Source organism: Eumetopias jubatus, unplaced genomic scaffold, assembly GCF_037043125.1.
Source record: "Eumetopias jubatus isolate StellerSeaLion01/CBP00866 unplaced genomic scaffold, mEumJub1_p1.0 scaffold_8, whole genome shotgun sequence".
NCBI lineage: Eukaryota > Metazoa > Chordata > Mammalia > Carnivora > Otariidae > Eumetopias > Eumetopias jubatus.
Genome location: NW_028274814.1, coordinates 79,446,872 through 79,473,948, shown reverse-complemented (window position 1 = coordinate 79,473,948; position 27,077 = coordinate 79,446,872). Strand labels below are relative to the sequence as shown.

General features: G+C 36.7%; 1 protein-coding gene across 3 annotated transcripts in view; it reads right to left on the bottom strand.

The window, feature by feature from the left end:
• Positions 1 to 27,077, bottom strand: part of LARP4 (La ribonucleoprotein 4) — a 69,682-nt gene that overhangs the window by 41,083 nt on the left and 1,522 nt on the right. For 2 of the 3 annotated variants that reach the window (XM_028125572.2, XM_028125576.2), the window contains exons 2-4: positions 6,428 to 6,575; positions 5,696 to 5,848; positions 3,385 to 3,460 (exon numbers count right to left, since the gene is read on the bottom strand). In XM_028125572.2, the coding sequence (XP_027981373.1) occupies positions 3,385 to 3,460; positions 5,696 to 5,848; positions 6,428 to 6,575 (377 nt within the window). The remainder of the gene's footprint in view (positions 1 to 3,384; positions 3,461 to 5,695; positions 5,849 to 6,427; positions 6,576 to 27,077) is intronic. The other variant, XM_028125573.2, reaches the window with a different exon arrangement.

Below are 27,077 nucleotides of genomic sequence, written 5' to 3'. Positions count from 1 at the left end.
CTGAGCTGAAATCGAGTCGGACGCTAAATTGACTAAGCCACCCAGGCACCCCTGTACATATAATATTTACACAACTAAAAAGTTGTAGCCTAAATCAACTCTGACTTGCAGCATGTCTGTTCTTATAAAACCTTAGTCAAACTTTTTTTTTTTCCCTTAAAGATTTTATTTATCTGCGGGGCACCTGGGTGGCTCAGTTGTTAAGCGTCTGCCTTCGGCTTGGGTCGTGATCCCAGGGTCCTGGGATCAAGTCCCACGTCGGGCTCCCTGCTCTGGGGGAAGTCTGCTTCTCCCTCTCCCACTCCCCCTGCTTGTGTTCCCTCTCTCACTGTCTCCTCTCTGTCAAATAAATAAATATTAAAAAAAAAGATTTTATTTATCTGGGACAGAGAGAGAGCATGAGAGAGAGAGAGAGAGAGATATCACGAGTACGGGGGAGGAGTAGAGGGAGAAGCAGACTCCCCACTGAGCAGGAAGCCTGACGTGGGACTCAATCCCAGGACCCTGGGATCATGACCTGAGCCGAAGGCAGGTGCTTAACAACTGAACCATCCAGGCGCCCCAAACCTTTTTTTTAAAGATTTTATTTATTTATTTGAGAGGGAGTGAGAGAGCGTGCATGTGTGTGATCATGCATGAGCAGGGGTAGGGTCAGAGAGAGAGGGAGAAGCAGACTCCATGCTCAGCATGGAGCCCAACATGGGACTTGATCCCATGATTCTGAGGTCATGACCTGAGCTGAAGTCAGATGCTTAACCAACTGACACACCCAGGTGCCCCAACCTTCTTTAAATTCTTAAAGAAACCGTATCTCATCAGAAGTCAAATTAATGGATATAAATCACATCTATTCACATCTATGATTTGACTATTCATGATTAATACCTTATATGTGCTAATAACAATTTCGCTGAGCCACAAGCATCAATCACATAGTTTGTTTAAACTGTATCAGAGTTCTGAGTAGGATGTGGTAGATCATGACAAACCAGTGCTCCTATTCCAACAACTAAAAAAGCGTGGCTAAATTACAAAAATCACGTTCTGGAGATGAAGGAAAGAAGCTACAAGAACAAAATGGAATTCCAGAAAGATGATCTTTCTTTCCTGAGGGGGTCCATAGATATGGGACCAGGGGGAAACCAGCAGAGTTTTAGGCAATTGCACAGGACTGGCACTGTGAATTGGAAACTAAAGGAGCTCCTAACATACAGCAGATTTTCCCCCAAATAACATTTCCTGAGTTCTAAGGAGGAAGGTGGGATACTGGGAGCCAGGCTAAAAAGGCAGAGTAACATCTCTGTGGTTTTGTTGAAGTTCCAGTGGAAGGAAGAAACTCTCATCAAACACAAGACAGGTGTCCCCCACAAGACATTTGCCAGATTTTGAAGCTTACAGGGTAAGAGACTAAAGAGCTAATCTCAAACCTCTCAAGAAAAGGACTAAATCTCCCTTGGTGTTTCAGAACTGAAGTAACAGAAAACAGACAACTTCCAAATCAAGACTGAAAAGGTCACGCCTAAGGAACAGAGATAAATCAGAGGTAGACTGAGTCTAATTAAAGTGGCTGCTCAGTCCTAACCCAGCTCAATTCCTGACTGGACTGAAGCAATCAATCTGCTTCCGCCCACCAGAAGAAAGTTTAAATCTTGTCTAGAGGGAAAGATCTTATCACTTGCAGCTCCTAGGTGCTTTTACATGTAATGTCCAGCATATAATCAAAATTTGTAAGACATTCAAAAAAGGCAGGAAATTATGAGAGAGCCGAGAGAAAAAAACTCAAATATAAGCAGACACACAAATGATCCAGTTAGTAGGCAAAGATTTTTAAATAACTATTACAAATATATTACAGAAAATGAATTGTATTGCAGGAACAAATGACTAAAGACAGACAGAAAGTCCCGCTTTTATCATTTTATCCTGTACTAGACTATAAAGGCAAAGAATAAAAAGGAGGGAAAAAAGGAGGAACTATTTAGGATAAAGAATCAATTAAACCTGAGTCAAGAATATATTATGTGTAAAGTAATAAAGACGTCTAGGGGCACCTGGTTGGCTCAGTCAGTAGAATACATGATTCCTGATTTCAGGGTCATGAGTTCAAGTCCTATGCTAGGCATGGACCTTACTTAAAAAGTAAATAAATTAAAAAAAGAAAAAAAGAGGGGCATCTGGGTGGCTCAGTTGTTAAGTGTCTGCCTTCGGGCTCAGGTCATGGTTCCGGGGTCCTGGGATCGAGCCCCGCATCGGGCTTCCTGCTCGGCAGGAGGCCTGCTTCTCCCTCTCCCACCCATCCCACTTGCGTTCCCTCTCTCGCTGTGTATCTGTCAAATAAATAAATAAAATCTTTAAAAAAAATAAAATAAAATAAAAAAGAAATAAGTCTAATAAAATCCAGGTTTCTAGCTTGAAAAATCAGTTTACTGGTCCTACCTCTCACCACGTATAAGAAAAATAGAAGGCATTACCTTTGCATGCGTATCCAAACTTCTGTTTATTTTGGAAGGGGCAGTTTTACAATAGTGAAGTTTTATGACATCTAAACTATAAATGTACCTACATAATTGTTATCTGTAAATAAGACATCTTGAGAGGCACCTGGGTGCCTCAGCTGGTTAAGTGTCTGACTCCTAGTTTTAGCTCAGGTCATAATCTGAGTTGGGAGATTGAGGCCCATGTCAGGCTTGTGCTCAGCACAGAGTTGGCTTGAGATTTCCTCCCTCCGCCTCTGTCCTTCCCCTTGCCCCACGCATGTACTCTCTCCCTAAAATAAATAAATTAAATAAAATCTTAAAAAAAAAAAAAAAAAGGGACACCTGGGTGGCTCAATCAGTTAAGCATCTGCCTTCAGCTCAGGTCATGATCCCAGGGTCCTGGGACTGAGTCCTGCATCAGGCTCCCTGCTCAGCAGGGCGTTGCTTCTCCCTCTACCTGCCACTCCCCCTGCTTGTGCACGTGCTCTCTCTCTGACAAATAAATAAAACCTTAAAAAAAAAAAAGACATCTTGAAACATTTGCCTGAAACAACTCCTTATTTAATAGAAGACACTAGTAACATAAATTCTATGCCTATAACTCCATGATCAAAGCTTACACAAGCTAGCTACTAAAAAGATATATTAAGAGATAACCACTGTTTTGAGAACCCTAAACTTGAATATGTTTATAGGAAAAGTATCCAATATCCAATCCAGTATTTCATTATCTTTCTACTAAGACTAGATCCTTTGCATATCCAATTAGAGGCTACATCTTTAAATTTAGTTCACTGAAGGAAATTAAAACCACCATTCTTCCACTCTATTTCACAGGTATTTCACATCTACTAACCAAACAATTCAAAAAATGAGAAATCTCAATAAAAAAATATGAATAACATACCTGGAGAAACAGAATTCCAATTGTTTCTTCAGACATTCTTTTAGGTCTTCTGTAGAAATTGCTGAATTGCTTTCCCCTGAAGGTAGAAAACAGAGGGAAAAAGTTAATACCAAATTACCAGAGGTAGTAAACATTACATATAGTTGTACTCAGAATACATCACAAAGTATGCACAAATTAAAATTCACAACAAAACTATTTTTAGAGTTCAACTGAATTCTAACAAAGTCTAATTTCAAACTATTCTTTCTTTAGAGTTCAGACAGTTTAAAAAAATTTTTTTTAAAGATTTTATTTATTCGTGAGAGATAGAGAGGCAGAGGGAGAAGCAGGCTCCCCACTGAGCAGGGAGCCCAATGCAGGACTCGATCCCAGAACCCTGGGATCATGACCTGAGCTGAAGGCAGACACTTAACCATCTGAGCCACCCAGGTGCCCAGTTTGAAATTACTTTATCAAGTAATGAACAAAGCACCATTAATACTAAAGGTACCTGGCTACCCTATGTAAAACACTACCCTAAAATCTTTAAAATTGTGATAACTACTGGGGTGCCTGGGTGGCTCAGTCGTTAAGTGTCTGCCTTCGGCTCAGGTCATGATCCCAGGGTTCTGGGATCAAGCCCCGCATCGGGCTCCCTGCTCTGAGGGAAGTCTGCTTCTTCCTCTCCCACTCCCCCTGCTTGTGTTCCTTCTCTCGCTGTGTCTCTCTCGCTGTGTCTCTATTTATAAAATAAAAAAAAAAATTGTGATAACTACTTATTCCTTTAATGAAAGCTCAAAGAACAAAAGTAATAGTTAATCTAAATTTGAAGGAACTAAACAAATTGGGATTATATATATCTTTATAATTGGTACTAAATCTGATGTTAGTCATACTTCTTCAACTGTTATCTCTTAATACTGTTTTCTTTTCATTCCTTGATTATAGAGCTCTTTATCTTCCTAGGAATATTTAAAACACTCAAACATCCAAAGGATCAAATCAACTCTAACAACCCTCTATGCCTTCAATTATTTAAACCCAAAACACGAGACTTTTTTTCGGAACTCAAGCCTGGAAAACCATCACCCTTTTATTAGAATCTTACACAAAACATTACAGACTCAAAGCATGAAATTTGTCCTCTTCTTAAAAAAAGCATTAGTGATTAAGTAGGCTAATTTCCTTTAAATACAGACGACAGAACGTATATAAAGATAAATAAATTTTGTGCATGATTTTAACGCTACCTTGTCTGAGTACTCAAGATTCAAAGTGATAGCAGATATTAACTTCATTAAAAATGAATGTAAGAAGCATTCTATTTCTATGTATATGCAATCATTCTAATACAAAATCCAACCACCCAAATGTGCTACCTAAAAATGAACAATAACTTCATTTAACTTTTCAATGTCATTACAGGAAACTTATTAAAATACCAAGTGGTTGCTACATTACTAAAACCAACTCTGTGTTTAAAGTACCCAGTGGTTAGGTATATTATGACCATAATAGGGAGAAGAACCTGCCACCTTAAATTATTATATGGAAATATCACCCATGCCACTTCAGAAATCAACTTACAAGCTGACAAAACTTAGAAATCTAGTCCAAATATTTATAATAAATAAGGAAATTGAGGACAAAGGTTTATGTATCTTGACTGAAAGTCACAGAACAGAACTAAGCAGCAACAGAAAAGAGTATTCCCTATTACATTTATTTTCCAAAGAGATCCTTTAAATCAGAAAAATTAAGTTAGGTGGTTGGGGTCTTTGGTCCATTTTTAGTTTCTTTTAAATCTCATCCATTTTAAATCCAAGCCAACTACTAACTGATGCTACTGAAATAAATGTGAAAAAAAATATTTCACAAGTTGAACTGTAGTAGAACCATGTTTTTAATACAGCCATTTTCTCAAAATTAATCCCTGCAACTTCACATTTATAAATGCATTTCACACTAACAAAAAAAAAGGGAAATCGACAGAACTTGCATTGATCCCAACTAAAAGACCAAGAAATTTGGGCTCTCTGAAAAATTATAATTTAGGTCTCTTTTAACTATATTGACTACTTTTTTTATATTTAATTTCATACTCTCTTTTAATAGGATCTTTAAACATTCTTTTTAAATCACAAGTTTCATGTTTGTCCACCTGAAAACAGTATTTATAAAAACATAGCATTTCATTAACATACAGTTCTTTTCAAATAAGAAAACAGATTGATCAATGCCAAAGGTTTATTAGAACAATGATAGAATGTAAGGGGAGAAACATTAGTGTACAATATGCTCGTTTTACCAATAAAAGCATAAAGTTTACCAGAAACATCATATATGTGGTAACTCAGATCTTCTGGCCCTAAAATCATTCCATCGGTTGATTCTTCAATGCCTATAGTATTTCTGGTGGTTTCACAAGATGAATACATTACTTCATATTCCTTACACATATCATCTGAAAGCTCTGTATTACCTGTATTAAAGAAAACATACTGAAAGTAAACAGGAATTCTTTAAATCCTATCTTTAGGAACTCTGGGCACTAGGTCTTCTATAATAAGATTTTAAGGAATTCTACCAATTGGAATAATGTCCACATGGTTGTAATAAGAGTTCTCTTCCTGAGGAAGGTAAGTTTACCATTATGGACAAGCTAAAATGATTATCAATAGTTTAAACTCATATAGCACTATCTATGTACTACCTATGTGCAGCTTCTTTATTCACTTGATTCTCAGAAAATCCTATGCCAAAAGTAATTATTATTGTTTTACAGATGAAAGAAACAAGCACAGAGAAGTTAGGTCATTTACCCAAAGTCAAACAGTGAGTAAACAGCACTGCCAATGATGCTAGACCCAGAGATACAGCTACTATTTGAAATTAGTGACAATCCATTCATACTAAAAGAACTGTGTACAAACTACATGTTAAACATTTATAAATGTATTTAATCAAATAATCAAAAGATATACCCCAAAGTTCTATAAATGAATTTGGCCATATGTTTAACCAAAATATGATTTGTACTGATGAAGTATTTAGGACATACCCTCAGGATGAGACCCTGATGTGGCTGCTGTTTCATGCCAAGAGCTTTCAGTTCCATGAGTTACTTGAGTGGCTTCAGTATTTCCAGGAGGAATTTCTTGCCATACTTTGGCATTAGGATTTAAACCAGTTCCTTTAGATGTTACCTGCTAAATAACCAAACGATCTATTTGTAAATTTTAAAAGTCAGTGCATTAAAATTACAAATTTAGATAACAGACTTTTATTTTAAACATGAAGAAAACCCCAAAATATTAAGTAATTTAATAACAAATATTAAATAATATTTTAAAGTTTTGGGCTCATCTTGAAAACCTTTTTAAGGAGATAGACTTGAAATGTACATGTATAAAATTTAGCTACCTATACAATAAGAAACACATTTCTATAAACAATTAACACAGAAATGCTGCTTTACCCCAATATACTTGCAAATGTCATAAAATGTATTCAAACTATTCACTGATGTTTGGCATTATTTTTTTGTGTATTTACAGCAAATTGAGTTATCTAGAATGATTTTCCAGGGAATATTTTTATTGCCATCTATGCTGTGACAGACCTTTGAGTCTGAATGATTCTATCACTGGAAATTTTTCCCAAGTCAAAAACAGCAATCTGGGGTGTCTTGCTGACTCAGTTGGTAGATAGAGCATGCAACTCTTGATCTTGGGGTCACGAGTTCAAGCCTCATGTTAGGTGTATAGATTACTTAAAAATAAAATCTTAAAAAAACCCCAACAAAACAGCAATATGCCTTATATTAGATTGTGCTTTTCCATTTGTCCTGAAAGTGTATATTCTTAATGTCCACAACATAACTAATTGACATTTAAAGTAATCTTCTGCATACATCATTTAATCACAAACATGTAGAGGTGAAAAGCAGAAACAGATCATGGTGTGGGGAGTGGAGAAGAGTATTCAAAAGGTAAAAGGAGAGGAAGAAAGCAGGGCACAAATACACTTCTTTTACCTCATTCTACCAAACAACCGGACTTGATCCTTCTCAAGTACATTAATGACCTTTCAGAAAGTTTACACCGTGTCTAGAACATTACTTTTAACTGTCCTCTCAGCCTTAGGCCTCTCCCCTGGATGGCAGGCACCAGAAGGTAGATTCAAAGGGCAAAGAAGTAATTATTCAAGTTTATGACCTGCAGATACTGGGAATTCAGCTTTCATGAAAAATAACTGGCACACACTGAATTTATCATTTAAATTTGTCAGAAATTCTGTCTACCTGGAGGGCTCATGGGGTGGTTTAAAAAAAAAAAAGCCTTTAAGGTATCACCAACACTAAAGATGGCAACCAGAGCAGGACTCTGGGTAGGCAGAACCGCAGAGCTCCCAGGCAGAATTGCTGAGAAGAGGGTTTTTGGGAGGCCTGACTGTACTTCTGCAATTAATTATGTCCACGAAATTCCCCTGCAATCTTTTAATCTAATAAACCATTATTTTACATGAGTTTTGAGTTTCCATACTGTGCAATTAATAGGACCAACATGACTTACATGTATGAACCAATGAAACATTGTTTCCTTGTTACAACTTGCCATATATTTTTTGATTGCTTCCTTTTATCAACTGAAACATAATCTGGGAAAAAGGAGAAAGCTCAAACACAGTGTCCTTTTCCTTTTTTTTTCTTTAAAGATTTTATTTATTTATTTGACAGAGAGAGACCGTGAGAGAGGCAACACAAGCAGGGAGAGTGTGAGAGGGAGAAGCAGTCTTCCCAGTGAGCAGGGAGCCCGATGTGAGGATCAATCCCAGGACCCTGGGATCATGACCTGAGCCAAAGGCAGACACTTAACGACTGAGCCACCCAGGCGCCCCCACAGTGTCCCTTTCCATGTCAAGGTTCATTCATCTCTTGGGAGCAACGGCTGAGCCTTAAAATGGTGGGGGCAGTGGGCAGTATTTTACTGTTGACGCTGTTTAGAATTGTCAGCTATAGGATAATAACAAGCATAGCCCTTTTAGTCAATTTCATTATTGTTCTAAAAATTCTCTACAGATAATATACCCCCTTTCTGCCCTTACTACGGCAATACCCTCCCAGAACCTTGCCTCTGGAGCTAAGCTGATTTTGATTTAGTAATTTAAGTATATAGCTTAATGGCAGGAAAGAACTGTGAAGAGCTTGTGACAGCCTAGCCTTCCTGTTAGTGAACAGCATTTAACTGTATATTAAGAACTTCAATAGAATAAAATGTATTTACAAACTTACCCTGCATCACTTTCCTCAATTCTGAGAATACCAGTTATGTCTCTACCCAAGGAAATGGCAATTAACAAAGACTACAGTTTTCAGAAAGAGAAATCAAATTTCTGAATCTTGATAAATTCAATGAAAGAATAAAAAAATTCATTTAGTAAGATTTGTACATGAAGAAGATAAAGCAAATGAGGCAAATACTAGAAATACCCCTCATTTATAGAACTGTTATGCAGAGTAGCATGTGGCTTTAATAAAGCAAGAGAGAATTATTTCAAGGTAGTTAATAATTATTACCTAAACATACAATGGTTGAGGCTCTACAATCACACCTGAATTCAAAACCCAGCTCTGACATTAACAATTTTTAAAAAATATTTTATTTATTAATTTGACAGAAAGAGAGAGAGAGCGAGAGAGCACAAGCAGAAGGAACAGCAGAGGGATAGGGAGAAGCAGGCTCCCCACTGAGCAGGGAGCCCGATGCGGGGCTCGATCCCAGGACCCTGGGATCATGACCTGAGCTGAAGGCAGACGTGTAACTGACTGAGCCACTCAGGTGCCCCTGATATTAACAATTGTATGATTGTGGGAAAACCTAACTCCTATCTCTCGATTTTTCACAACTATAAATTGTGGTAAGAACAAAAAAAATTTTTTTTAATTTTTATTTATTTTTTTTAAAGATTTTATTTTTTTATTAGACAGGGAGAGAGTACAAGCAGGTGGAGCAGCAGGCAGAGGGAGAGGGACAATAAGGCTCCTTGCTCAGCAGGGAGCCCTATGTGGGGTCGATCCCAGGACCCCAGGATCACGACCCGAGCCGAAGGCAGACGCTTAACTGTCTGAGCCACCCAGGCGCCCAAAAAAATTTTTTTTCAAAGATTTATGAGAGAATGCGTGCGTGCAAGAGAGAGAGAGAAAGAGAGCGAGCATGAGCGGGGGGAGGGAGAGGGAAAAGCAGCCTCTCCCCGCTGACCAGGGAGCTCACACAAGGCTTGATCCCAGGACCCCAAGATCATGACCTGAGCCGAAGGCAGATGCTCAACCGATTGAGCCACCCAGGCGCCCCAAGAACTAAATTATATTAATAACGGAAAAGCAATTAATACTCAGTATAATACTCCAAAATCCTTTTATATGTTGGTTTTGAACAGAATGTAATCAACTGTCTCAGTCTCAAAAGAATACTAATACAAACACTAATGCATTATATCAAAATAATTACAAGGTGAAATTAAAAGTTAAATGTAAACTATTATTTCATAGAAAGTTGGCTATGAAGAAACAGGTACTAATCACAAAGGATAAACTGATGACTACAGAATAACATAAAACTGCAACAAAAAAAACCCAAAACATAAAGACTAGGAAAATAAAATTCTAGAAAAAAATACATATATGCATGCAAGTAGGAAAATAAAGTACCACTTAACAATTATTAGATTAGCAAAGCACTTAAAAATAATGCCCACATCAGCATAAAATTTGCAAATTCATTGTTTTAAAAAGTTTATTTGAGAGAGAGAGGGAGAGCACAAGCAGGGGTAGGAGGGAGGAGCAGATGAAGAAACAGGCACCCCACTGAGCAGGGAGCCCAATGTGGGGCTTGATTCCAGGACCCCAGGATCATGAGTTGAGCTCAAGGTAGATGCTTAACTGACTGAACCACCCAGGCAGCCTGCAAACTCATTCTTTAACAGAGACTGTATAACATGGTGCATCTCATATTCTCACATAGTAGCATTATTTATAAGAGCCAACAAATGGAAATAACCCAAACAAATAAGGAATAAGGGAAATCATGACACTCACTAGGTAAAGTATGACATAGTCATTCAAAATTATAAAGATACATCACCATATTTTATAAAATCTAAAGGGGTACTACTATATCAAAGAAAAAATTGCTGTTTATTAAACTATGACATCAAATATTGTATTGATGTATGTATCCCAGTTTCCAGAGAAATTACAATGTGCAACAACGTGCATGGTAGGGCTGATGAAATATGAAAACATCAAAATGGAAAATGCTTTCACAAAATGAAGTGAAAAAAACCATAACCACCACAATAACAAAAGCAAGTATGTTAAGCAATTCTGTGGGTTGGGAATTAGTACTTATATTACTCTCTCCCTTTTCCAGATTATCCTGTATGTGAAATAATATACCCAACTAAAGACATACAGAAATTAAGTATGTACTATTAACCACAAATGATTACAGCTCACAGATTATTACAACTGCAAAAAAATACATAAGCATGGATATGGGCTAGAGGGGAACATGATCTGCTGCAATACTCAGATCAGGGATTTTTTTTTCTCTAATAAAGCATTCCATTGAAATATTACCTTAAATCCTGAGTCATAAAAAAATATAAAACTTAAACCTTTTTTTCAAATTACAGCATGAATATTACACTGAGTAGTACATTATCAAAGATTACTTTATGTATTTTGTGCCTGTATATATATAATATATACTGTTTTAGTTTTATACCAGTCAATATTTTATTAAATTTATATAAATGTTTATGATTTTCTTTGAACATCATTCTTTTTCACATTTCACGCCTTTCTTCTGGAATCATGTTCCTTCTTCCGCAAGGACATCATTCACATTTTTTTTAGTCAATTCTTAAGTTGTGGCTTCTCTGAAAATGCCTTTATTTTTACCTTCTACCTCTGCTGTATAAAGACTTTTTTTTTGTATAAAGAATTATGAGGCACATATTCCCTTTCAGCATATTAAAGATATCCCCACTGCCTTCTGTTTTGTACAAAAGTTGCTGATCACTCTTGTGGTCATTCTTAATCTCTTTCCTTAAATTTTGTCAACGGTGATTTGCAGTTCTCCAATCACCAGTTTAAGTGTGAAATTCTTCTTTAATCCACTTGGGATTCACTGAGCTCTGAAATCTGATGCATCAATTCTGTAAAATTCTCAGCCATTAAGCTCTTCAAACTCTGCCTTTTAATCAACTAACTGCACTATGGTTTCCTTCTGGAATGCCAACAAAATACTCATACCTTCTCATACTATGTTCCACCTCTCTTTGTATCAATCTCTCCTGTTTTCCATTTGTCTAGGAAATTACATCCCGAGCGATTTCTTAAGTTCTTTCTTCCAGTTCATCAATTCTCTCTTCATCTGTTTCTAAGATGAATTTAATTTGTCCACTAAGTTTCGAAGTTCTTTTTAAATAATTTTCATTTCTTAAAATTCTTTTTGGTTCTTTTATCAAATCTATCTGACCAGTGCTTTGTTTCTTTTCTTTTTTTTTTTTTTTTTAAGAGAGGGAGAGAGAGAATCTTAAGCAGGCTCCACACCCAACATGGAGCCTGATGTGGGGCTGAATCTCATGACTTTGAGATCATGACCTGAGCTGAAATCAAGAGTCAGATACTTAACCTACTGAGCCACCCAGGCACCCCTGTTTTTTTTTTTTAAAGATTTTATTTATTTATTTGACAGAGAGACACAGCAAGAAAGGGAACACAAGCAGGGGGAGTGGGAGAGGGAGAAGCAGGCTTCCCGCGGAGCAGAGCCCGATGCGGGGCTCAATTCCAGGACCCTGGGATCACGACCTGAGCCGAAGGCAGACGCTTAACGACTGAGCCACCCACACACCCCCGTTTTGTTTCTTGATCTCTTCAGTATCTTCCTTCAAGCATATTAAATATTCTTATTTTATAGTCTGTATTTGATAATTACAGTATCTGCAATCTTTGAGGGTTTGCTTTTGTGATCTGTTGTTTCTGCTAAACCATGCTCATGATGACTTACTGGCTTTAAGATTTTATATTGTAATCCCGTTTTCCTTGGAACTTTATTTGTGGGAATTCTGAAGACTATATTTAAAATAAGCTCTTCAGGAGAGGATTTGTTTTCCCTCTGCTAGATGACTGCATACTAAAACTACCAATCTGGTATTCCAGATTCCTTTAATTTTCAACATTTTTTTTTTTTTTGTAACAACACATAGTGTGAATTCTCACTCTACTTTGGCAAGAAGAGCATCTGTGGTTAGAATTATTAGGGAAGATCTCTGTCACACCAATCCAGACCCAAAGCAAAAACTGAGAAGTTGCCTTTTCTTTGGGAAAGTTTGCTTTTTTCCCCCGAGTTTAAATAAAAACCGTCACTTAAAGCTGCCACTCCTTCCTGCAAAATCAAAAGTTATGAATAGAACCCTCATTTCCTTACATTGTGTATTTTCAAGCAAAAGTGATCTGTGGGTGTGTATGACTTAGTGGCTCTTAATGTTATTTAAGATGCATCCATCTAGGTACAAGAGCATCTGGGAATTTGAGTTTTGACTAGTACATACACTGGAGAGGCCTGACTCACAATATGGGCATTTCTGCAAATATAGAAAGCTACTCAAAAATTGGGGGCTCCAAATATGCCAAATATTCACTATAAGAGATTAAGGTTAATATTTAAGATACAAAATGTATTATATCGTATATAATTTATAAATAATTACCCAAATATTGTGGGATTATGATGAAAAATTTACCTTTTACTGATGGGATGCACTATTTCTTTTTTTTTTTAATTTTTAATTTTTAAATTTTATTATTATTTTTTAAAGATTTTGAGAGAGAGCGTGTGCAAGCGAAGTGCACACGAATGGGGCAGGTGGAGAATCTTGAGCACAATCCATGCTGAGTGTGAGCCCAACACAGGGCTCAATCTCATGACCCTGAGATCATGACCTGAGCTGAAACCAAGAGTCAGCCACTTAACCAACTGAGCCACCCAGGCGCCCTGAGTTTTTATTTTCATTCTAGTTTAGTTAATATACAGTGTTGTATTAGTTTCAGGTGTACAATATAGTATATAGTGATTCAATAATCCTATATTCTCAGTGCTCATCATGATAAATATCTCCATCACCTATTTCACCCAACCTCCCCCACCCCCCATCTTTGTTAACTTATCAGTTTGTTCTCTATATTTATTTTCCTGTTCTCTACATTTAGATTAAATAATGAGAACAGAATTTGTGACCGTGAAGTTTCAATGTTTCGTTACATTTTTATAATCAGAAGTGTTTAAAAATATTCAAACTCCTCATTCCTAGGTGAGAGCAGAACGACAAAATCAAGGAATAAAAAATGACAGACTGTCTTATAAGTGATTTTAGATGTTGCTATATTTTGTGTCAGAAATCAGTTACTCCTTTGGAGATCACACATAATTACTCAAAGCTCAACCTCTGGTAGGCTTCCCAATTTAGTCAAACAAATTATTATAATCTCCATATAGCTAAAGATATAAAGAGTGATGTTCCTATGTATTTAATGCAATTCAAAGAAATATGCTCCAAAGAATCGGGTTAGATTTTAAACACAGTAGAGAATATAAAAACCAAATGTGTCTCAGTGCAGGTGGTGATGGGAAAGAGCCCACCTCACTTCAGGGGCGAGAAGAGACTGAGATCAGGGGCCAGTCAGGAGTGAAGGGGCTGTTGCTCAGGCAGTGCCAAGAAATTCCTGGTAAGCTCAGGTGTTATCCTACCACATAGCAAAATTAATTTGTGATATTGAGAAAGAAAGCTTGTCCTTCTTTTACTGAGAACTAAGTGCTTGGCAGGACTGTGCTGGCACAATGGCTGTTATGTGCTTTCCACCCACCTCCTGGAATGCCTGAGCTTCCTACCTTCTGAGGCACTAATGGTTTGCCCATGTGAAGTCCATACCTTAAGCATGTGAGGATAGAAAAAAATCAGCTCAATAACTGAAGGACAAGAGCCCATTTCTGCAAACTTGGGGAGTCAGCCAGGAGTCAGACAAGAGCCCCCAAATCACCACTGCCTCTACCACTGAAGTAAAGATATAGAAAATTTGTGACAGCCTGATGCCTTTCCACAATGTCTGAAGTCAGGATCAGTGCTCCCAAGTATTGCTAGTGGATGTTCCCCTTTGACCCAGCCCATTGGTATTTCTTACTCCAAGACTACCAAGCTTGCCCAAGGAAAAGGGGATACCCTATTTCATTAAGTATTTAATAATAAATCAAAATAATTAATTAGATACCTTTCAGCAGCATACTATCCATAAATCTGATGTGTCCCTTGCTAATGGTATCAAGAATAATCAAAGTGTAAAGTCTATAGCATATAGACAAGCAGTACTACTGCTGGGAATATTTGTATTTTTCACCAGACTAGTTAAGAACATACACTTTAAAAGCCACTAATGTACACAAAAACACACATATAAGGATGTATACTGCAGCACTGATTCCTTAAGTGAAAGGCTAAAAACAAATATAAATCTCTATAGGAAATGGTTAAATAAAATGTAGTATACTTTGTAACAGGAATACTATAAAAGTTAAGGGGAAAAAAAAGGATAGGCCTATATATACTAACAGTGAAAAAAATCAAGTTGCAAAACAAGCACTTTATCATTTATGTTAACAAACATAAAATCACTGTACAGATATACACATAAGTACGTAAAAACAGAAAAGGTCTAAAAGGTTACAACACCAACCTTATTAACAACAGAGCTATAAATTACTAAGATATTTACCAAAGAGGGAAAATGTACAAAGAACAAGCAGGAATAGTTAACTACTAAATATCATTTTTACCTATTGAACTACTTAATGTCATTTTGACAAGTATAAAAGAAAGCTATCAGTTCACTGCTGTAATTCATACAATTTTTCTAAGAGTTAACAATGTTTATCAATAGCCTTAAAAAGATGCATTCTTTTGGGCGCCTGGGTGGCTCAGATGGTTAAGCGTCTGCCTTCGGCTCAGGTCATGATCCCAGGACCCTGGGATCAAGTCCCACATCGGGCTCCCTGCTCCTTGGGAGCCTGCTTCTCCCTCTGCTTCTCTCTCTCTCTCTCTCTCTCTCCTCCTCTGTCTCTCATGAATAAATAAATAAAATCTTAAAAAAAAAAAAAGATGCATTCTTTTAAAAACAGAATTACCAGGGGTGCCTGGGTGGCTCAGTCAAGTGTCTGCCTTTGGCTCAGGTCCTGTTCCCTGGGATTACTGCACATCTCAGCAGGGAGTCTGCTTCTGCCTCTGCCCCTCCCCCAGCTCGTGCACACGTGCTAGCGCGCGTACTCTCTCTCTCAAATAAATAAAATCTTAAAAAAATAAATAAATAAAAATAGAATTACCGTATGATCCAGTAATTCCACTACTGGGTATCCACCCAAAGAAAAAACACTAATTTGAAAGATGTACTCCTATGTTTATTGCAGCATTACTTGCGATAGCCAAGATATGGAAGCAACCCAAGTGTCCACCCATAAACAAATGTATAAAGAAGATGTGATATATATACACAACGAAATATTACTCGGCCATAAAAAAGAGTAAGATCTTGCCATCTGTGACAACATGATGGATCTAGAGAATTGCTAAGTGAAATAAGCCAGACAGAGAAAGACAAATACCATATAATTTCACTTATATGTGGAACTGAAGAAACAAAACAATCAAACAGACAAAAAACCAGATTCTTAAATACAGAGAACTAGTAGTTACCAGAGGGGAGGTAGGTGGGAGGATAGGTGAAATAAAGGGGACTAAGAGTACATTTAATGTGATAAGCACTAAGCAATGTTAGAATCGCTACATCATATCATACACCTGAAACTAAAAGAACACTGTATGTTAATAATACTTCAATCAAAAAACAGAAAAAATAAACACTCTTTATCTAGAAATGTACTTGTGAGATCTACTCAAAAGAGATATGCAAAACTATGTAAGTACAAGGATGTTCACCACACTGATTTCATAACAGTGAAAAATTAGGAACATCTAATTGCTATCTACAGTCTAAATGTCTGTGTGCCCCCCAAATTCATCTGTTGAAATCCTAATGCCCAATGTGATGGACTTGGAAGGTAGGGCTTTGGGGAAGTGCTAAGTCAAGACCAAAGCCCTCATGAATGGATCAGTGCTTTTTTTTTTTTTAAGATTTTATTTATTCATTCAAGACACAGAGATAGAGAGAGAGCACGAGCAGGGGGAGAGGCAGGGGGAGAAGCAGGCTCCCTGCTGAACCAGGAGCCTGATGTGGGGCTCGATCCCAGGACCCTGGGACCCGAGCCAAAGGCAGACGCTTAACCATCTGAGCCACCCAGGAACCCCGGGTCAGTGCTCTTCTAAAAGAGATCCCAGACCCTAGCCCTTTCCACCATGTGAAGACATTGGCAAAAAGGCACTATGAACCAGAAAGCCCTTACCAAGTACAAATCTGCTGACTCCACGATCCTGGACTTCCCAGAATTAAATTTCTGAGTTTACAAGCTACCCAGTCTGTGCGGACTAAGGCACCGACCACAGGATTTGTTCAGTAACTATAGTCCAGCCATATAAAGAATATCTCAGAGCCTTAAAATCAGATTGTATATAAAACTGGTGAAATCTGAGTAAGTTCTGTGGATTGCACCAATATCAATCTGCTAGTTTTATACCCCATACTATAGTTATGGCAAGGTGTTACTACTGGGGGAAACTGGGCATAAAAGTACATGACACCACCCTGTGTTTTTTTGGCAACTTGTGAATCCGTAATTATTCCAAAATAAAATTTTTATAAATGGGGGAACATATTGTAGAAGCATTGAAAGCGTTCATTGAAACTTGAGAAAAAAGCAAGATGCTACCTTAATATAGAAATTTTGAATTTGTGAAATAATGCACAAGGCACAGAAGAGACTGTAGAGACAAAATCAGTGTTATGACTGGTTATCTCTGAGCATTTTTTATTTTCATTTTTGTACGTTTCTGTATTTTCATATAATTAACATCAATTGTTTTCACAATCAGTAAATATATAATGAAACATTTAAGATCCAAATTAAGAGACACATCAACTGGGAAAATCATTCCAGGCAAGTGATATAAGACTATTGCCTTCAAAGATAAGAAAAGCACAAACAAAAAGCCAATTCACAGTTAATAAACATGGAAAAACATTCAATCACACTAGTCACTGAAGAAATGCAAAAAAGATCAATTGTTTCATTTTAACCTATATGGTGAACTTTTATAAATTAGAATGCCGGCTGATGACAAAGATGCAGTAAACTGGGCAACAATACTGTCCTAAACACTTTTGAAAGCAATCTGTCAATATTGACATGTTGGTATGAAAAACTTTTAAAATGTTCACTCTTTGACCTACTGCAGTAAATTTTAACCTAAAAGCTTTATACAAGAGTGTCCTGTATCGAATTACTTCCACATAAAGAAAAATTGGAAACCAAAACATCCAACAAAAAAGTTGTGTTTTTCTATGATAAATAGTCTTTAAAATGACACAATAATGAATCTGACAAGACAGTTTAACTACAACAAAGGCTTATTTTTCTCATTTAAATTCTCAATAACCATGTTCGATTAATTTTGTTTAGGATTATAATAATGAATTCCATCAAAATCCTTATCTCTTCCACAGAACTAGAAGTAAGCCCAAGGCTACACAGTTACATAAAACACCTGTTAAAGGATGTAAACTGTCCAAGTGCACTCTGAAACTATCTGCCAAAACCACCACAAAAATATCCAAATTGTCAGTCCATAAAACAGATCAATCACCACCTCTATATATAGGCAATATATGTCATCACCAAATAAGCCAAAAGCAGTCTTCATTATTGGTCCATTTTATGCCAGTTCCTATGTGGGGAGTGATCTAAATGAAAGGAAGAGAGATATCAAGTTCCTGGCAAAATGATACCCTCTGGTCACAAAAGACAGCAGTTTTAAGGTAAAAGAACCAAGTCAGGAAAAAGTCATCATGAATATGGTGAAACTATCTCTTTGGTCACATCTAACCATTTGTTTTACTTACCTATTTACTATCAGAAACAGAAATCCCAAGCCACTTAACCCTACAAATGCTGAAAAACAAAGTGTATAAATTAATGAAAGTTATTTGCCTCATGGCAAATCAATCATCCAGGTTTAATTTTTACATCTCCAATATTGAGAGGAACACCAAATGACAAGTACTTATATTAAAAAAAAAAAAAAAAGACACAAAACAAACACCTGTCATTTCATCTAGGATAAAACTCCAGGGTTCTACTAGAAGATGCTTAGGGGTATTTCATGAAAACAAAAATGAAAATTAAACTGGGAATTTCTCACCCATTCTGACAGAGAAGAACAACAACTAACATTTATGGAACACTTAATTCACCTTCATAACAACTTCAGTTAAATACTACTATCATCCACATTTTGCAGATACGAAAAATGTTACTGGTGGAGTGTGTGCCTCTTGATCTTGGGATTGTGGAGTTCCAGCCCCACAATGGGTGTAGAGATTACTTAAAAATAAAATCTTAAAAAAAATTTAAAAAGTTACTTTACCCGAAGGTAATGTGCCCAATATTGCAAAGCTAATAAGGCAGAGGCAGGATCTGAATCTAGGCAGTTGGGAGTCTGCCAATACATTTTTACAGTGGTTCTTAACCATACACTACAGTTACCTTAGAGAAAAGTTTTAAGACAACCAGTTATTAAAAAAAAAAAAAGATAACCAGTTACATACCATTTAAGGAATATTACAAATCCCCTCACCAAGGCAAATGGTCCCTGGCTCAGTTCTGCCTAGAGTGGTTAATAATCCAGAAAAAACAGGGTATGCCACCAGATAACTAGGGTCCTCAGAGCAGAAGTCAATTCAGCTCTGCACTGATTTCTATCTCAGGGCCAAGGTATTTTTCTATCCTAGGGCCACAGCTAATTTTTAATTAAATAAAAAAGATAATATTCATGGCAGTTTATGCAATAAAATTACCCTCTATCACAAGCACTTATCTTTATCTGAATTATTTTGTCAGCAAGCTCCACAATGGCAATGACCTTATGTATGGTTTACTGCTCTCTAAGCACCCTGAACAGTGACTAGCACACAGGAGGCCAACAAATAACATTTTTTAAATGAATCAGTGGATGAACAAATGCTATATGAGTGTTTCTCAAACTTTACTGTGCGTCGGAAGAAAAAAAAAAGAATCATCTAGGGATCTTGCTAAAAAGCAGATTCTGATTCAGCAGTTCAGGGACAGAGGCTAAGAGTGTTCTAAGAAGCCCCTGGGTAACTAAGTTTGCTGCTGGTCTATGGCTCACACTGAATAGCAAGGTAACTGGACCACCCGAGGTCATTTCTCCCAAACTCTTCAAGTAGTCAAGAATCAGGATTCACTTACTCTCCACTGTGGAAGAAAATCTGAAGTTTATTCATCAATAAAGCTATTACTGCTGATCCTCTGGTATCAGAAGGAAAGACTTACATCCCCAAATTCCCACTATACCTTAGTTAGATGGCATCTGTTGACTGTTTAGAAACAAAAAAACAAAACAAAATAGGCTTCCATAGATTAATGGCTTAGCTTTTGGGGGGGAGGCATCAACGATTATCTGAAAATATAATCAGAACTACAGACTTCTCCCTAGAAAGTTCTATAGGATATTCATGAACCCTCTTATTAAAATTAAGAACTCTATATTGATATTTAGCATTCAAGTAATTTAAATAGTCCTCAACATACTGAGTCATTTTACTCCAAACTGTCATCTGATAAAGCCAATGGCTAATTATACAAATGAAATTTTAAAAAATTCCAACTTCAAATCAATATTAAATATGAAAATAATCCTTTTCAGAAATGTGTATAGTCAAGTCAGCAAACTGTTATTTTTTTTAATGATTTTATTTATTTATTTGACAGAGAGAGACACAATGAGAGAGGGAACACAAGCAGGGGGAATGGGAGAAGCTGGCTTCCCACAGAGCGGGGAGCCCAATGCGGGGCTCAATCCCAGGACCCTGGGATCATGATCTGAGCCAAAGGCAGATGCTTAATGACTGAGCCACCCAGGCGCCCCAGCAAACTCTTATTTTTAAATAAAAAGGACCAGAAAACTAAGATGAGACTTATCTAAGTGTATATGAAAGCAGCAGCTCACATGTAGTATTATGCACCAGATACTATTCAAAGCACTTTACGTTAACTATCTTAACAATCTTATGTGAGACAAATTAATATTATCCTCATATGTTATTAGTATTATCCTCAATTTATACATAAAACTGAGAAGCATATGTTAAACAACTTGCTCAAGGTCATACAAATAGAAAGGGGCTGAGCCTGCCCCCAGTTCTTAACCACTCTTTTTTTTTTTAAAGATTTTATTTATTATATTTATTTTATTTGAGAGAGAGAGAGAATGAGATAGAGAGAGAGCATGAGAGGGGGTTGGGTTAGAGGGAGAAGCAGACTCCCCGCTGAGCAGGGAGCCCGAATGCGGGACTCGATCCCAGGACTCCAGGATCATGACCCGAGCCGAACCAAAGGCAACCGCTGAAACAACTGAGCCACCCAGGCGCCCCTTAACCACTCTTTTGTGCAACCCTGTATATAAATGTATCTTATCATTATTACTCAATCACTGCCCCATTTTTTCCCTTTACCTAACTCAAAAGGCTAGAATAATCCTATATTTCTCTTACCTTGCTTAACTGCAAATTTTTGTAAATTCCAGAAATTTAATTTCTAATAGCTAATTCAACAAATATTTTAGCACCAACTTATGTGCACTGTTAGTGATATGTGGAAAAATACTGCCAATAAGCATACAGTCTCTTCTGAAAAATTAAAAGTTATACAAATCAGGACATTTTTGAGCATGAAACAAGATGGGACATCTGTTCCAGAAAATAGGTGTACACTATAACTATCTGGGACAAAATGGGACGTATGATCACACTAACCTATTTCATAGTTTGCAATATCTAATGGTATGAAGTACTGGCCACCTATGTACAACACAAACCCTGGCTTACTCCTGACTTTCTGTTTTGAAATACAAAATGCTTTTCTCGTCCCTCAATAATACATAAACCAAACAAAACTTAACTCCTCATCCTTGGAGTCTGGCTTTAAGTCTACACTTCATATTCTACCCCTAGCAATATTCATCTAAAGTACTCCTCTGAAAAAAAGAAAGAAAAACAAACAAACAAACAAACAAACTCCGCTGTCTTTGGTTTAGAGTCAGTCATTTATAAATACAGATATTTTCTGAACCAAAGTTTGGCTCAAAAGTTTGGCTCTATTACAAGAAACAGACAAGAGAAGACACATGAGTGATATTCAAAAGTTTCTTTTTCTTACATTTACCTATAGTTGCACATTAGGAAAAATTTTCTTCGTAAAAGAGGAAATCATCTATTTGCATTTTATCATTTGTATTCCTTTAAATCTTGCATATAAATGAGTCTGTATTTTAACATATTAAAATCTTCTCTCTTGTTTTATAAGTTTTATTTGCCCAATTAAAAGTATACTCTTAAGCTATAAAAAATTTAAGATAAGGTAATTACCCCGTTTGGCTTACCCAGAATCAGGGTAAATTAGTAACAAGGCTCAGATTAGAACTCAAAAAGGTACACTTCTCTCTCTCTCTTTTTTAAAGGTATATATCTCTTAAATCAGTGCTATCTCACAGCTTTTGCAATTACCAGTGCCATTATGATGTAGTTTTAATAAATTTTCCAAAATTGTTCAACAAATCAGGCACAAATTACAGTCATTTTGGAAGGCTACTATTTATATACTGGACAATTTACACAATAGAGTTGCCATGATGATCAAATGATAGTTGTCGGTTAAGCTCTTCTCTAGACTGTGTTACAAGGCTTAATACATAAACATCATAAACAGCATAAACATCAAGAACACAAACTAACTTTGTCAGAAGAAATTATTATTCCCAAATTACAGATAGGAACTTGATGTTCCAAAAAGCTGTCACTTGTCTAAAGTCATACAACTAACATTTGAACCCAGGATTCCAAAATCCTTACAGAAAATCACAGTGCATAATGCAAAAGTTTATAATGTTTTCAAGACTGGAAACCTTCCTCAAGAACTAAACATTAAAGAAAACAAAATTTAAGCAAAATACAGAATATAGAAAAAATAAAAGAAAATGCTATGAATACCATCAGAGCTAAAGAGTCATTTTCCATTTTCACTTAAGGATCTTCAAAGAGGTTAAAAATCTTTTTAATGACTTCACAATGATAGCTGTATTATAGTTTCTCAACTTCCTCTGCTTTCTGCTCCTCTGCAATATAGACTCAGACCCCATTTCAACTACAGGGTCAAAATCTTTTCTTAAGCTCCTAGGTAGTGGGCGCCTGGATGGCTCAGCCGTTAAGCGTCTGCCTTCAGCTCAGGTCATGATCTCAGGGTCCTGGGATCGAGCCCCGCATCAGGCTCCCTGCTCAGTGGGAAGCCTGCTTCTCCCTCTCTCCCACTCCCCCTGCTTGTGTTCCCTCTCTCACTGTGTCTCTCTCTGTCAAATAAATAAAATCTTAAAAAAAAAAAAAACAACTCCTAGGTAGAAAATCAAAATTACAGATTTGAAATGTTCATGACTACTATCAAGGATCATTTCCATTACCTGGGAAGTAATACGGAGCTGCCTGATAGCCCAAACCCGAATTGATACAAAATAGTTAAACATCAATATTCCTAGCTTCTGGTTTTTCAGAAAACTGTAAACCAGTTCACTGTAATTTGAAGCACCAAAAGGTACTTTTACAGCTTTATGTTCATTTCTAAGCATTTTATTCTACTTTTCACATTTCAAAGATAATTCCTACTTCATTCTCAATCCATTGTATCTGAAAATATTTCTACTTGAAAATATTCTTATTCATTTTTAAATTCTGCATCTACCTCCAATAAATATTCCAGAATCAAATTGTTCAGAAACCACTATTCACTTATTTATAATTTCTCTTGGCAATCATTTCACAATTTGTTTAGGCACTTTTTTTTTTTAAAGATTTTATTTATTTATTTGACAGAAAGGCAGCGAGAGAGGGAACACAAACAAGGGGAGAGGGAGAAGCCAGGCTTCCCGCCGAGCAGGGAGCCTGATGTGGGGCTCCATCCCATCATGACCTGAGCCGAAGGCAGAGGCTTACCGACTGAGCCACCCAGGTGTCCCAGGCACTTTCTTCTTCTAAGTCATTTTTTATTTTCTTAATTTATTTTTTAAAGATTTTATTTATTTGACAGAGAGAGCACAAGAGAGGGAGAGAGAATAAACAGGCTCCCTCCTGAGCAAGGAACCCGATGTGGGACTAGATCCTAGGATCTTGGGATCATGACCTGGGCCGAAGGCAGCCGCTTAACCAAATGAGCCACCCAGGCGTCCCTCTAAATCATTTTTTTTAAAAAATCATTTTCACTTAGTGACATCTATTAACATTTTACAAATAAATTATTTAAAGGGAAAAACCAGTACTATATTTGGGGTGAAAGGCACAATGTTATGATTATCATAATATAAATGATTTCAGATTCTAAGGCTAATCCAAAATTTGAAATGTTATTACCTAAAAAAAGCAGAAAACTTTAGAAGTCAAATAAATTATTTTAAAAATTATGTAAGAGCTGGGGGAAGAAGGGAATGGGCAGTTATTGTTTAATGCATAGTTTCAGTTTTGCAAGATGAAGAGTTCTGGATGTGGATAGTGGTGATGTTGCACAACAATGTAAAAATACTTAATAACCCTGAACTATACACTTAAAAATGTTTAAGATCATTAAGTTTTATGTTATCTGTATTTTTAAATAAGAATTTTAAAAGTTATCTAAGAATTATTAAAGCATCCTAGAGTGCATAAAAGTCATTATTACCTAAATAAGTGGTTATAAGTATTCACTTTCAGGGAAAAACTCAAATTGAGACAGAAACCCAATTAAAACATGGCCAAACAACTAAAGCAGACGTAACCGCTAAAAATATTGGGGGGGGGGAAATGATCTGAAAAACAAAAATGTTAGCAACCATAAAAATCATTAAAAAAAGGTGTAACCTGTCATTTAAGTAATTTGATAGAAGGTAGCATGATGCTGTTTTGAACTTACAGAATGTGTTTTAAGGGAATTTATGTCGGTACATGTCTGAAAATTCTGTGAATTATCCAAACATTTTTACCTCTTCTCAGAGAGCCAGACATTGTATATGTTTCCTTCAGAACAGAGTGAGAAAAAAAACCAATAAACTACTAAAATCAATATAGCCCTTTGTCGGCAAGACTAAGTTAAAAAAAAGTTACCTCTAAGTAGTTTATTTATTTATTTATTTGAGAGAGAGCATGAGAGAGAGAGAGAGCACATGAGGGGGGAGGGTCAGAGGGAGAAGCAGACTCCCCGCTGAGCAGGGAGCCCGATGTGGGACTCAATCCCAGGACTCCAGGATCATGACCTGAGCCAAAGGCAGTTGCTTAACCAACTGAGCCACCCAGGCGCCCCAAAGTTACCTCTAAGTATTACTTAAAACAGGATTCCCTGTCTGCCTGTAGATTTCTATTGCAGTATAGCTAGACAGCAGAGTTCTAATTCCAGCTTCAATATTCACTAGCTGTATAATCTTGGGCAAGTTTCTTAAATTCTGTGGCGTAGTTTATCTCTAAACTGGAGATAATAATTCTGCCTACCTCGTCTACCTCGTAGGTAGGACTGGGTAGATGTATATATATGTTCACATGCAAAAACACTTAATAGGCCTCATGCACAGGTAAGTACAATATATGTGTATATCACAATTATTATAGTATCATTATCATTACTATTATCTATCCCACTGATTCCAGTTATAAACTAAAAGCTGGGGTCTTTCCAGAAAAATGCACACAAGAAAAAGATTTTGAACACAACTGCAAAGGGCCCAGATTCCATATTAGAGAAGTCCTACCAAAGATGATTCACAATCAACTCGGTTTACAGCAAAGTGGTTCTTAACCTCTCTTGTGCCATGGACCGCTTTAGCAGTCTAACTAATCTATAGATCTCTTCTCAGAATGTTTTTTTTTTTAATTTTTTATTTAGATTTTTTTAATTTATTTGACAGAGAGAGAGACAGCAAGACAGGGGGAGTGGAAGAGGGAGAAGCAGGCTTCCGGCTGAGCAGGGAGCCTGAGGCGGGGCTTGATCCCAGGACCCCGGGATCATGACCTGAGCCAAAGGTCTTAGGTGGCTTAACAACTGAGCCACCCAGGCGCCCCTCAGAATGTTTTTAAATTTTGAAATGCACAGGATCACAAAATAAACCAATTATAGTTATCAAAATATTTTTAAATTTCTACTTTAGTAATAAATGTGCTTTTCTAATGCATTAAATAACAAGATTTTTAAACATATAACAAGGTATAATGAACATTAACAGTATTTCAAGATAACTGCAAAAACTGTAATATATGAAAATATTTCTCTTGTTGAATCCATTGCAATTTCAAGAATTTCCAATTCTCTTCAATTCTAGATTTTAATTAGAAGCTAGTCAGAATAAAGAGGCAATTTTTTTTTCCCTCAATGAAGTTCACAGACTTCATCAATTCTAACCAGAGACCCAGATTAAGAATTCTTAGCTTAGGGGAAAGTGCAAAAATAAGTTCTGGAGCCAGAGACTTGTGTTCTACACGCCAGACTTCAGTCCCCACATTATTTGCACCTGAATGACCTCAGGCATCAAACCATGAGCTTTGGTTCACTCATTTAGAATAATTTCTAAATCCTATAGGTTAGAGGCGCCTGGGTGGCTCAGTTGTTAAGCGTCTGCCTTCGGCTCAGGTCATGGTCCCAGGGTCCTGGGATCCAGCCCCACACTGGGCTCTCTGCTAGGCGGTAAGCCTGCTTCTCCCTCTCCCACTCCCCGTTTGTGTTCCCTCTCTTGCCGTGTCTCTGTCAAATAAATAAAATCTTAAAAAAATTAAATAAATCCTATAGGTTATTCCTATAGTTCTAAGGATCAAATATTAGCTAACAAAATGCCACATAACCAGTGTGTTACTTTTTTTTTTAACTGATTTTAATACCATATATTCAGCCCCAAATGTTTAGTGACATTGTTAATTTTCAGTAACTCATTATAGGAGAAAAGTTAAAAACCACATACTGATTCACAAAGAAAATGATTAGTGGAAATATTAACAGTTTAATAAAAGCCATGATTTGGCACTAGAATGACCTATATCTAAATACCAATTCCACTACTTTACTTCTAAGTTAACCTCTCCACCTCAGTTTTTCTCATCTGTAAAACACTGCAATGTTGTTTTAGAAACAAGAGAGGATCTAGCTTAAACACTCAATAAACGGAGCGATTATTAAAGTTCACATTTTAACAAAGCCAAAGGAATAAATTTGGAACTCAAAAGTATATTTTGGAATTCATGTTAATATGAATAAAACTTCACATTCTCTTGCCCAGCAAAACACATCACACTTAAAATATGAAGCACGTGCATGGCATAACGTTCCTAATACAAACTGGCACTGTTTAAAATCATATCTGATTTCTTATCCTGCCGAAAAAAACCTACAATGAGGATAAAAAACGGTAAA